Source organism: Patella vulgata, chromosome 6, assembly GCF_932274485.2.
Source record: "Patella vulgata chromosome 6, xgPatVulg1.2, whole genome shotgun sequence".
NCBI lineage: Eukaryota > Metazoa > Mollusca > Gastropoda > Patellidae > Patella > Patella vulgata.
Window position 1 is genome coordinate 20678702 of NC_065884.2, and position 14089 is coordinate 20692790.

The 14089-nt window shown below is 31.8% G+C and overlaps 1 protein-coding gene across 3 annotated transcripts; it reads right to left on the bottom strand.

Moving 5' to 3' along the window:
* Positions 1-525: 525 nt before the first annotated feature.
* On the bottom strand, positions 526-13630 carry LOC126823845 (G-protein coupled receptor 143). 3 transcript variants are annotated; one of them, XM_050552871.2, is made up of 10 exons: positions 13404-13613; positions 12894-13113; positions 12270-12707; positions 11662-11726; positions 10984-11069; positions 10185-10277; positions 9002-9111; positions 8131-8239; positions 6650-6752; positions 526-5791 (listed from the first exon to the last, which is right to left on the bottom strand). In XM_050552871.2, the coding sequence occupies exons 3-10, from the start codon at positions 12544-12546 to the stop codon at positions 5564-5566; spliced, it is 1071 nt and encodes a 356-aa protein (XP_050408828.1). In that variant the 5' UTR covers positions 12547-12707; positions 12894-13113; positions 13404-13613; the 3' UTR covers positions 526-5563. The 3 variants fall into 3 exon arrangements, 2 of the variants coding, with proteins under 2 accessions (XP_050408828.1, XP_050408827.1); XM_050552870.2 differs by lacking the exon at positions 12894-13113; XR_007681335.2 differs by lacking the exons at positions 12270-12707; positions 12894-13113 and having other exon boundaries at positions 13404-13630.
* Positions 13631-14089: the final 459 nt, after the last annotated feature.

The window sequence follows — 14089 nt, forward strand, 5'->3', positions numbered from 1 at the left end:
ATACCCCACAGGAGAATACTACCACTGTAGACTGGAATATCCAGACGCCAAAGACCGCCATTCAATTTGAACTCTTCACGTATTTCGTCAAACATAACTGATCAGAAATTACATTAAAAACAGAAACGATTGAATGTAAATCATAATACATTATAATATGCGTTGGGACCCATTTGTGTCCATTTCTAGGTGCCAAAGAATAGCATTTTAGCTCCTTTAATACTTCTGTGATTACGATTAAGAGAGATATATATTAAATTCTTCTATTATAGTAACCAACTCATCAGCCAAGTATACAACAAGACAGGATAGTAATAATGATCTGAGAAGAGGAAGTTCTTTATTAGACAGATTTAATAGAAACAATCCTTGTGTTTTGTTATAGAAGAAAAACAAGCTCGATTTAAAGAGAAAAAAAAAAAAAAAAAAAAATTTGCTAGACTTATTCAGTAGTCTGTGGCCTATAATAGACTAATTATATTGCTATTTATTAAATGCATAAATACAATAGAAATGAAGAAACAATTGAATATTTTTATCCTTTATTTACCCAGTATATATTTGTACATGCACATGTTAACCACCCGCCTGAGTTATAATATCATATAGGTATATATATATTATAAAAGCAACATGAATATGTTTTAAAATGTAGCTTCATTATATGTACAATATAACACTAAAATAAAGGACTGTAATACAATGAATAAAATAATAGATATTTTAAGTTATTGTCAAGTGCTATTAGTTCTTAGATTTATTTTATATTTAAAGCTGGAGTCCTTCAGAATTGAATTTTAATTCTGATAAACATGAAAACATGTGCTTACATGGCCAGCTTTTTTTAAAATAAAAAAATCACTAAATGTGGTTATTAAAATCACAAGCTATCGTTAAGTGAATTAATTATAGTGAACATACTATAATATGTAAATATTTATTAAATAAGTAATGTTAGAAAAATATATATTATAATATCCTTAATATAAATAATAATATAAATTAAATAAAAATATAGCAAAACAAACAGTCACATAGAATTGTTGCCAGGTTAAGGCATGGACTTTTGGGTGTAAAGCTTGGGCTTCTGCCAGTTGGAGGGCAGATTAATTAAAATGTTATTTCATTTATAAAAGCTGAATCAAAGTATAAGTAGGCCCAATTTAATTTATATATTTAAAGAAATGTTCAATTAATATACTGTAGATACATTAGCCCTAAAAGTATCTGTAGCCAAGATTGAATGAAAGTTAACTTAAAGGTAAATAAAAATAATTTTAGATCATTTTATGATTGCTATACGGATTCTAACATATTTATTACCTATGCCCAACCAATGGAATCAAGCTTTAAATCGACAATTTAAAAATGTACATGTTATGTTGTAATATCTTTAAATGAAGACCACTGAATGGGCTATGAACAAGTTTACATATGAAGACAGAATATTAGACAAAAATACAGTTAAAGTAAATATGATTTAAAACAATAAAAAAATGTTTGTTTGTTTTTTTTTTAAATGAAACATGGTTTGAAATTTTGTTAAAGTTGTAGTGAAGTAAATATGATTTCAAAAACAATAAAAAAAAATGTTTTTTTGCATTTTTTTTTTTTTAAAAAAAGAAAGATTTAAAATGAAACACAATAAGCCATTATACATTAAAACGACTTAATAATGAAAGACATGTGACATTAGAGAAAAGGCAACAATAATGAAATCATAATTCAACAGGAAAACTTTAATTAAAAACTTTCAGTTCTATTATGACTCATAACCAAGATCTTAAGATGGTCCACTTATTTCTATAATTCTAACAATAGATAGATAATAAAGACCAGTTCTAGAATCAATCTTTTTAAAAATATTAAACACAATTAAATATTGTGTTCTGGATGTCACTGGCATAGAATAGAAACAAGACTAGCAGTAAATTTCAACACAGAAAATAGACAAAGACTAGAAGTCAATTTCAACACAGAAAATAGACAAATTTCATCTTTTTAATAAAAAAAAATGGAAAATCTGATATCATTGATGACATTGAAAAAGAATTCATTAATTAAGGATAGCCCTTGAAATGGGGTACCAAGAATTTTTCTAAAAGTTGATCCAAATTGTCGATATCATTATCTTTTGTCAGGATATAACAAAACAAATGGACTGTCTGCTTTAATGTTAAAGTCAAACAATGATTAACATATTCTAATTATTTTTCTAATTGTTTAGATAAATAAAATGTAAGCTACTAGACAATAGAAAATGTGAACAAATGTGAACTAAGTGCTTAGTATCAGTGTACAGATAGTCTGCAGTCTCCACCAATCATATTTACCAATCTTGACTAACAGGCAGTGAAATTGAGGACTGGAGAACTGACCTGTCAGTCAATTTACAAAACATAAAATTAGAATTACAAAGAATTTAACTTTAAAACACAAAAAATACAGATAAATTTATAATTTTATGTATAAAAACCCCTAAAATATATAATGCTAAAAATTTCCTTATCAAATTCATTCAAATTCAATTATAAATTTGTTCCATTAATTTTTAATTCAGTACAATATAAAAAGTAATAAGGAGTGTAATAAACATTGGATTTTAATTAGATCTAATACACTTTACCTTTCTACAACCCCCCCCCCCCCAAAAAAAAAACAGGAATCACTCTCGGCCCCAGAGCCTGCTGTACAAAATTATTTATTCGCCATTAGAATACTCATTCATAAAATTTCACAACTATATTATGTAAACAAACAACCATACAGAACACAAACTTAACCATCTTTAAAGTTATTGATTGCCATTTGTGGAATTTTGAATCCCTTGCAAACTACAAATATCAGTGCCAAATTGATTGCCATTTGTGGAATTTTGAATCCCTTGCAAACTACAAATATCAGTGCCAAATTTTTCACAACATTAATAGCCCTATGCCGATCATATAAACAAGCCAGTGCCAACTATAAGCTTCAGGTAAAATCTATTTCATCTACTTGAATCGAAGTCGGGAGATTATCTACGATGGTTATCTTGATTTTGAATTCTCAATCTCAATTAAAAGTTAAATAATCAATTTGAATACATTTTAGTTTGGATTAAGCCGTGAAAGATGATTTTCTGTCCACAAAATGCAAATGATGATTAGTGGCTTTAAATTAGAGTTGAAAAAATCAGAAAACCAAAACACGAACAGATTCCAAAATTAAATGCAGAAAAAAGTAGTATTTATAAATCAAAACATTTTTGAACTACAAAGCCACATTATTATCACTGGGGTAAAATATTTACAGGAAGTAATTAATGAGACTGCAAGCCTTATATTATTACATTAACATTTACTAGTTATACAGTAATACAAATTGTGTTAGTAATATACTGCAAACCTTGTGTTATTACATGAGCATTTACTAGTTTGTACTTTTAAACAGTAATACAAATTGTGTTAGTAATATACTGCAAGCCTTGGGCGGTGTAACCAATTAAATATGACCTCCAAATTCTTAGAACACAATACTTTCTTGGGAATTTTCTTCCCTCACAAAGCCACCCTTCTTTGTAATTTTTTTTTATGGCATGATAGACATATCAAAATAGAGAAAAAAAACTTTAAATTTTCCACAAATTAATACACATAAATGATCGTGCATATATTACTAGACCTTAAGTTCAAATGGGTAAAGTATATAATTAGTAATATACCTTAACTGTAATACGGTTTTACATCTATTATCAGAACTTCAGCTTTAAAGGGCCAATCCCGATATTTTGTTGGAGAATAAACTGCTTAATTTTGTGTTCAAATACCTTAAAATCCTCTACCAAAAGGCCGAGCAACTAAATCAATATCAGTGATACGTTTTCAAACAATGTAAACCCGTCAGTCTTCATCTTGAAAGGGAGATCGGTGTCCCAAGCTGTATTATGCGGTTTCTGGATAAAACCAGACTATTATTTTATAAAGCTAATGTGTAGGTAACATTTACCTTTCATTATTAAGTACAACACATGGGTCATTCACTGTATAGACCTCTCAAGGATTGGGAGTCGATTATCAGGTCACCCAACTAAAAATTGACACGTACTCGGACTTTTATTTTTGAGACTCTGTTCAAATCGGGATAGTCCCTTTAATAGGTACGCATATAATTAGTACTAATATATGAAGAGTCCAGGGGAAGAACGATCTAAGTCACATTTTTGTCTTTTCAAATAAAAGGCAAAACAGACTTTTGGACGAGAATGTTTGATGTAAACAGAACGAGTGGGTTTAATTACAACTTCAGAATGATGTTTAATACGAATCATAATTACCAGTACAACAACTGGCTTCCACTTTTCAGCCAAATTAAGATCAAATAAAGGGTACGATGGACGTATTTGTCTGGGAGGCCATTTCAGAAGGGCCTTGCTTGGTTCGATGCGACTCGTTTTTTACCTGAAATTGATTGTTCCACAGAAAGCTCATACAATTTGTTACCAGATGGCGCCATTAACTGGGGTTCGTTGAAAAAGTGACTTAGATCATTCTTCCCCGGGGCTCTTCATATCTAATAGTGCATTTTAAAAGTAAAAAACAAATTCTATATACTGTATATATTCTACACACTGCAGTCATCATGGCTTCCAATAAATTCTATACAAATTATTTATATAAAAAAGCCTGATTAAAAAAATATTTAAAGCTGCCATGAAAAAAAATAAACAACTAAAGAACACAATATACCACAATAGCAAATTCAATTTAAACCGAACCAAAATGAAAAAAACATGACTTGAAAGGAGAAGGATTATTTCTGGGTCCTTTCTAATGTAACAAAGGGTGAAATCTCTGCTGTCCTTTTGACCTAACCGCTGTTTCTAACATCGATATGATTATTGTTAAGATAAGCTACTGCCATATTGAAATGGTCATGTCGGAGAACCCGCCGACCTTTAATTTAATTATTTATTAGTATTCAGCTGTCATCATAATTATTTTTATTCAATATCAATAATATGTAACTTCATACCTCACCTATAAATTGGTTTAGGTTTCTGATGAAGTCAGTTCAGTGAGTTGAGCTGAATAGCTCAACACAGAACCATGGAGGCAGATGTGAATTAAGACGATGGCCGTAAAGATTACAATATTATAATATGTATTGGTTGTTATACATGTAGTGTACTTTAATGTTTGTTACCGTCTTGCTGAATTAAAGAAGTCCAATCCACAGTTATTAGATGATCTGATTATGTTACACTAAGGTGTCATACAAATATAGGCTGTATTATAAACTGGTCCTACATGTTCAAGTGTATGAAAGACTTGAAGTTTAAGTATTGCACAACATTCTCAAAACTGTAAAGTTTATGACAGGATAACCAAGTGAAAAGATTTCAATACCAAGTTAACTCTGACTATAAACAATGTGATCCAAATCAAATAGATCCAGTGTCAAGTCACATGTAATTCTGATTGAAATCAAACACCTCTAAATTCTAATGAAAATTTTTTTTTTCTTAGAATTTATGCTTACCATTTTAAATAGCCGACATCATGCCAATTTAAAAGAATAATAACTAAGTATAATGTCGTGTTCGTTGGTGTCTGAAGCCTAATATTCTGTCATTTTCTGATCTCGGGGAGAAAGAATTGTTTGATAAAGAGTTAATTCTAACTTCAATACTTTCCTCCAATTGCTCCACCCTGGAATAACCTATAGCTCTCTGTGTACAGGAAGTTAAAAATCCTGGCCAACCACGAAATACAATACAATTGCACACACCTTGTAAAGGATTACTTATAGCCTGTGAAATAAAAAACATTGATTAATTTATTGAAAATTAAGATAACATGGAATATAATTTAATGCATATCAACTTATCGATACTTTAAAGTTACAATTTCATATTTTCTAAGAAAGTCAAAACATAATTATTTCTATGTCTTTTGCTCAATAGGTTATCAACTCACTATTATACGATCATAGGTTATCTTTCTCACACTTAAAAATCTTCACACCGGAAATAATAACACAATTACCTCCCTTGTTTGCCTATTCCCCACCATGGAATAGCTATCTTCAAACCTTTGAATTTGAAGTTGAAAATGATATTTTTGCCAATTTCTCAACTGGCAATAGGATTAATAGGATTATTCTTTAACAAGGTAGGACTGTTTATAGATACCATCTATTTTAGGGCTTTATTTTAATACATTTTAAAAATATAACTTAAAAATATGAAATTGTAACTTTAAAGGAACAACAATCTAAATTATTCATATATACTTTAAAATTATTGCAGAAGATTTTCACTACTCTTCATTAAATTCCTACGGCCAAATTTTCTTTTGTCCCATCCAAATAACTAAATGCTGTTCCTTGCTAGGTCTTCTTTCCTCCTTGTAAGTTAGTCAGTGCTTTACTCACTGAGCCACTGTGGCTTACTATTACAGAAATGATTTCTAGAAATCTTTTCCTTTTTTTGCTTCTTCTTTTTTTTCTGCTCAATTGCCAAGGGTAATGCCTCATTTATGCATCATGCTTCCAATAAAAGTGTGTATAATTATTTGAAGGAGACAAACAATTGGGATACTGTGTACATAATAGGAACACTAAAAAATAACTTTGTCACAATGAAGAGAATTTAGGAATATTAAAATACCTGAAAAATTGCAAAAGCTAGGTAAGAATCAAGCATTCCTTGTTTATCTTTATCTTTAACTGTAAAGGACTGGAGTAGAGCAAATATTAAATTAGGAATCCAACTGAAAATAAATCACAAGATATCATTTTTGTCATTTACAATTAAACAACCTGAAAAGTAATGGAAGGTCGCTAGTGTGTTTATAGGTTATGCCAGGACGTGTGTTTCAATCATATTTACTCCTCTTGACTACTAGCATTGATGTTATTAAGTCTCCTTTGAATTTCATCTCAAAGATGTTCAATCGGGTTTAAATTCGGACTAAGGGCTGGCCAGTGCATAACATTAACACCGTTCTGCTGTAGAAAGTCCTGAGTAACTCTGGCGGTGTGGGCACGAGCGTTGTTATGCTGAAAAAACATTGTTTCGATGACGTGCGAAATGTGGTATGACGTGGGGTCTGAAAGCTTGATCGATGTAGCGCACTGCTGTGATGCCGCCACCTCTCACTGGACCAAGATTTTGGAAAACCACAGGACCCACTCTTTGGTTCAGGCCGATTCCACCCCAAACCATTATGCTTGGACCGCCCCACGAGTCAGAATAATGCTGGCCACGTTGATGCCATATTCTGGTCCTGCCATCTGCAGTTGATACGCAATACTGACTCTCATCTGTGAACAGAACAGTTCTCCATTGCCTGTATCGCCAGTTCTGGTGTTGTTGGGCAAACTGTAGACATTCACGTCGATGGCGAGGGGTGAGGATCTTCTCTCTGGTCAGACGTCAGCGCACTGAATCATTGCGTTTTGAGAACATTTCCTGGGTTCAATTCTGTGTTTGGGAAGGAGCCTTATTGCTCAGGTAAAGTTGGTCACAAATATACAATAAAAAAATTTCGCAGGTTTTATGCAATTGGTCTATTCAGAGTAACACACCAACCTGATGTTTCTTTTGCTGCTTAGTATATTATATTAAACATGAACAGATGTTCCTTTCATACATGCTTTTGACAAAATAACTCCTGGCAAACATCCAAATAAATTTGCAACATGACTGAATTAAAGATACTTCCCAGAAAAGTATTTATCGTGTGGTTATTTCCAATAAAAGTATGGCAATTTTGGTATATATGGAAAGTAGAAATATCCAATCTTACTAGAAAAATACTGGATTCCCTGAAAAACACTCATGGAGGGCATACAGGACAAAAATGTAGGGGTTTCCCTACAGCGAAGTCAAGTGGCACAAACATAGATTTTTTTTTATAGCAGGGGTATTCACTCGCATAAACAGTGTTTTGTGAAGGATTTGAAGCAAAATTTTGATAGATTAATTAGTTTGAATATGTTTTTAGTCCAAATACATCATCAAATCACCCAGTTTGTACACGGGAACATATCTTTATACAGTAGAAGATATCACAAATTTATTCTGTTATAGAGTACAAGATATCACAAACATCTTACTCTTACATTTATAACAGAAATTTGACTAACCAGATTGTAAAGACAAGCATTATCAATGTAAACTTTAACTTGGCTGCTCCTAATATATTTCTCTCACTACCAGTAAATTGACCAAGCTGACATATCAACAAGTGACGAACTGAAATATACATAATAACTACAGTATTTATATTTAATACAATGAGGATAAGAATTTGCACTCTCCATATTCCCTAAATATATCAGTAACTTCATATCTACTTGCTTTGATTTGATTTAGATATATTTGAAACAATTTTTCTGAATTGTCCTCTAGTGGGAGGAGTGGGAGGAGTGGGAGGAGTGGGGGTGGGGGGCAAATTCATGATTTGGAGTATGTAGGAAAACAGTCGACAGAAACAACTATATCTCAGCATCAATCAGAAAGGGGAAAATTTGGCTCATGGAGTTTGAATTACGGTTAGCCTCAAATGAAAGGTACATAAATTAATTTTTGAATTTTCTTAGTCTGTCCGATATTTGTTGAATTATTCAATTTATATACATGGACCTATAATGCACAATGATTATATATCATTTGAAATATTCTCATCAATTAATATTTTATAAGAAGACATTTATAAGTTGTTAGAACTTTTCTTTAATCCTTTTGTATTGTACAATGAAATGTTGATGCAATAAAATAAGTTTAAACTAACTAAGGGTTCTTTTATGTGCCCACTAATGTATACACAGGACCTCAGTTTTTCATCCCATCCAAATGACTAGACACCGTTCCTGCACCACTGACAAGGAGAAATGATGCCTGAAAATCCTCAAGGAATTTTCTTAGAGGGAACCTGAAACCTCCTGGTTAATGAGCCAGCGTCTTACTCACTGAGTCACCATGGTTAGTAGATACAATTTACCAGTAGATATTTACCTGATTTAAGAATATGATAAAATACAATAGGATTAACAATGATGACCACACCAATAGGTAAATACGCTGACAGGTAAACTAATGTCTTCTCATAACCACTCTTTAAACACCTGAAATATAATCATAACCACTAAATAAACAACTGAAATATAATCATAACCACCACTTAAACACCTGAAATATAATCATAACCACCACTCGAAACACCTGCAATATAATCATAATTGCTACTTAAACATGCATTACGCAAGAGCAAAATCTGCTTATTACAATTCTTTCTTTAGGCCTGAAATGTTATCTAAATTATCATTTAGACATTAATTAACTTATACAAGACCATAATAAACTCTCGATGTCAAGGCTAGCCTTCGATGTAGGCTGGATTAGATTCCTATATGCCGCTAACGGCCAAAGATAATTAAATCAGAAAAAGTGGATAATCGAGACTATGTTGTTTATATTAATGATTTTAGTAATGATAACCAAGACTATGCAAAAATTTAACCGGCTTCTTTCTCGGCTCATAGTGGATCAATTTGACTGAAATTTTCAGCAAATTATTTTTACACTATCTAGTTTTTAACTATTATAGCGAGAACTGCCATCTCTTTATCTTATCTCCCATAATGTATCTTTAACACCTGCAATATAATCATAACCACCACTTAAACACCTGAAATATTATCATAAGCAATACTTTAACACCTGAAATATAATCATAACCACTACATAAACACCTGCAATATAATCATAACCACTACATAAACACCTGAAATATAATTATAACCACTACTTAAACACCTGACATATAATCATAACCACCACATAAACACCTGAAACATAATCATAACCACTACTTGAAACACCTGCAATATTATCATAATGTTTTAAGTATGGACAGATCTAGAAAGGACATGCCCAAACTACAGTACAGCCACACTCTAAAGAAAAAAAAGAGTCTAACTTGTTGGTAGCATGAAAAGTCCCACCATTTAAATTTTTGTACAATTCTTCAAAAATACATTGTCAAGTTTTACATACAGTAAGTGATACAGTGTCCCCTTTTTAAAGGCTGTACTGTATTGAAGTGTCAATTATAATTGATCAATATAAATGTATGACAATAGGCATGCTAAATCTATCTAAAGGGAATTCATATATAAATGTATGTAAATTTACTTACCAGTTAAAAGAAGAATAATATGTGGCTACCACTTGTAAAGAACACAAACCAAGTGGTAGAATAAAACCAATGACATATTTAATCCATGAATTACTGAAATAAAACAACAAAAAACCAAGGGCTCGTGTACACATTGGTGTGGACGTAAAAGAACTTTAGACAGTTGGAATTAGAAAAAAGAGTAGGCCATGGTGCCACTGTCTTGGCAAACTTTCCCTCATTGCATACTGTATGTCTACATCAGCCCAGTCTGTGCAAAAAAGTAGGATGTTTCACCCACCACATTTTATTTCCATAATCTAAAACCTATTTTGACATCACAGATACATCTATTTTTGTTGCAGATTTCTTGCATCATGTACATGAAACATAAAGATAATTTACTTTGAATTAAAATTACAATGTCATATTTTTAAGTTATATTTTTAAAATGTATTAAAATAAAGCCCTAAAATAGATGGTATCTATAAACAGTCCTATCTTGTTAAAGAATAATCCTGTTAATCCTATAATTCACTATTGCCAGTTGAGAAATTGGCAAAAATATCATTTTCATCTTCAAATTCAAACGTTTGAAGATAGCTACTCCATGGTAGAGAATAGAAAACAAGGGAGGTAATTGTGTTAATATTTTCAGTGTAAATGAGTTTTAAGTGTGAGAATGACACCTATGATCATATAATAGTGAGTTGACAACCTATTCAGCAAAAGACATAGAAATAATTAGGTTTTGACTTTCTTAGAAAATATGAAATTGTAACTTTAAAGTTTTAAATAATAACAATTTAATATAATTTACCCAGTATTCTTAAGTGACATTAGTAATTCCACGCCATACGCTATATTCCAGAAATATGTACACAGGAAAAAATATTGTATCCATACCTGAAATTTTATCATACATACATGTATGTAATTGTAAACTATATACAACTTGTAATGTCATGCAATTCTTTGATATTCATTGATAACAGAGATAAGTCTCGATTATCCATTTTATTGCTAAAGTTTTAAATCTTGTGGGTGTTCTGATTCATTGAATCTCAGCCATCCGATGTTCTAGAGAGTTGATTATGGGCTTGTCATATGCATGTCTAATTAATAATTTATATAACATTGGAAGCAGTAGGCAAATTTACCTCTTACATAATGCATCTTTAAATCAAAGATCCCTTAAATAGAGCAACCACAGAAAAACATAATTTGTGATAAGCAAAGATGAATAAAATTGCATTTTGCAGTCTATGCGGTGGAGACAATGGCTGTTAGGATAGGATATGAGTGGTTGCTTATCAAAATTGAATGGAGGCCTGATAAAATTAAATTCTCCACAGACATGGCAATGTGAAAATATTGAAAATTGGACAAAACAAAATTTAATACTTTGTTAATGTAACACCAGATTTACATGAAAATACCAATGTATGATTCTGTGAAATATTTGTGGGTATCAAATCTTTTTGCTTTTTCAACTTACATTGAGGATTAAACATCCAGACAGTGACCGATCACTTAAATTCAATGATGAACGAACAATTAATCCTGTATAATTAGAAGAAATATAACTATCAGACATTACTTAATATAATTTGATGATTTAAGGAGTCATATCTGTGGATCTTAAATGTTTTTGATTTCAAATTCAGCATGAAATCCACCAAAATTGCAGTGGACATGATAAATAAGAAATTCATTATCAGTTCCTAAACTATTTCTTAAAGGGGAAATTTGAAATCTACCATTATTTGTGCCACTTCAAGGTTTATACTATCAGAAAATTACACATGTACATTTAAACACAATGGAAGTAATAAGAAATAACAGGATAATCAAATTCTTGGATGTGGTATAATACATGTAAGTAAATAGAGAAGTAACCACTGAGTCCCATGAGCAAGGAACTGAGTCGGGTACTGTCACAACACCAGTAATCTTAGGAGAGAGGTCATATAGGCTATGCCTGTTCCTCAATCCCTTTCAATTTCTGAATAAAATATTGTTTAAAAAAAAAAAAAATCTTACATATCCTACTTATATTGTTTGAGTTACTGAATTAATATGAAATATGTTTATAAAGATACAAACCTATGCAAGCCAGAATATCACAGAAAATTAGAATATGAATCACTCTTCTCACATTATTACCAGCTAATATTCGAGTCTGACTTGTAGATAATGTATGACTTAGATCGGAATCAAATCTTGGCATCAACAGATAAACAGTTCCAATCACACTCACACATGCAGCTACAAGACAACTTATATCAACTGAACTATATGATAAACCTTGTTCTTCTAATGATTTATTTCGGCTTGAGTTTTCATTTGCACAACACAGCGATAAATATGATGGATTTGACATTTTGTAAACGTTTTCAGGCGTTCCATTAGTGACAACTAACGGTGTGGTGTCTAGCTATCACATCACAGTATTGTGTTCATTCCATCCACACTAAAGACAGTCAAAGTTTCAGTATGTAGCTTATGAATAATCACACCGTTTCATAGTTTTCTCTAATGATCCTAAACACACAAAGATGAAATAATCAAATATAACAAATTCATATTATGCAGATTAAGTTATGCAAGATAAACCTATACCAAATCATAGGATAATTTACTGTATATGCAATCATTAATAATCACATGAGTCATAACGTATACAGGGTTTTTAAATAAAAACATTACTTCCTGATTGATTAAACTCACCTGCTTTGACTAAACTTAGATTGTATGCTAACGAATAGCCTCTGGGGGATTGGCTGAGCAAATGGTTAACGCGGGTGCACGTGTTGTATCATAAGGTCTGTGAGTCAAGTTGCTTTGTTTTCGATTCCCGCTTGTAGGAGACAAAGAGAGGGTTGCCTGTCCAACCTTGTGGGTTTTCTCTGGGTCTTCCTGATTGGTTTCCTCTCATTGCTAAAGACCCCTAGTTAGACGCAAACAAATTAATAATTATTGAAATAAAATTGAACTATATGTTAGTCTCGAACTAGTTTGTATGAGTGGACCTTAAACCCCATTTCTCTCTCTCTCTCTCTCTCTCTCTCTCTATAATATCCTGGGTTGACAGCTAGGTTTTTTAAAAAAAAAAAATATTTCCTAATACTACTATTTTATTTGTAATACCGGTACTTAAAAGCCTGCTATAATAGGCCTAGCTAGCTAATATTAATAATAGTAATTGACTGCAACGATTGTCAATATTATTATACGTACCCGGTACGAATTCTCAACTTTGAACTATTCCAGGAAATGAGGCTTGGCACTAATTTGTTTTTATTCACTTGACTTCAGTAAAATAGGCCACTAGGTCATTGTTTACATGAAGCTATTACATTTATGTAAACAGGGCCACCAAAATGGCCACAGATCACTAAATATTTCCCCATTGAAATGTTAATTCTCGTATCTTAGACCGGCTCTAACTTTTTCCCAAATTTTCGTTGGGTAGAACGCTTTCTGCCACAGATGGAGCAACATGTGACAAACTCTTGCCCAAAAGCATGTATTAGGTTCACCATGAAAAACTTGAGATACACAAGCTGGAAGTAGAGATAAGAAAAGATGCAATTTTCGGCCCTACATTTCAACCTAGCTAACCGCTCAACTCTTGTATCCTTCCGCCTCAAAATCATGTATATTCACCGAAACCTGGCAGAAAATGTATTTTCAAACCCTTTTCTTCGATTCTACACCAATAAGTAAACAAAAATCGCCATGCAAAAGAGGGAAAAAGGGACAGGGAGAGAAAGGCTAAAAATAACGTTTGCCCTACATTTGGTGATCTAGTTTGAGATGTTGAAAACATTGAAATATTTCCAAATTTGTGAAAATTGTGTATTCTGTGACCCTTTTATTGTTAGAGAGGGGTGGGTATAGACCAAATATGGCATTTTTATCTT

Excerpts from the sequence above, each read along its gene's own strand:
- LOC126823845 (XM_050552870.2), bottom strand. The coding sequence starts at position 12,546 with ATGTCAAATCCATCATATTTATCGCTGTGTTGTGCAAATGAAAACTCA. Across the intron at positions 11,727-12,269 it reads TGATATTCTGGCTTGCATAG|GATTAATTGTTCGTTCATCA; the intron begins GTTTGTATCTTT and ends CTAATTATACAG. Across the intron at positions 10,278-10,983 it reads ATGTCACTTAAGAATACTGG|TAATTCATGGATTAAATATG; the intron begins GTAAATTATATT and ends GTTTTATTTCAG.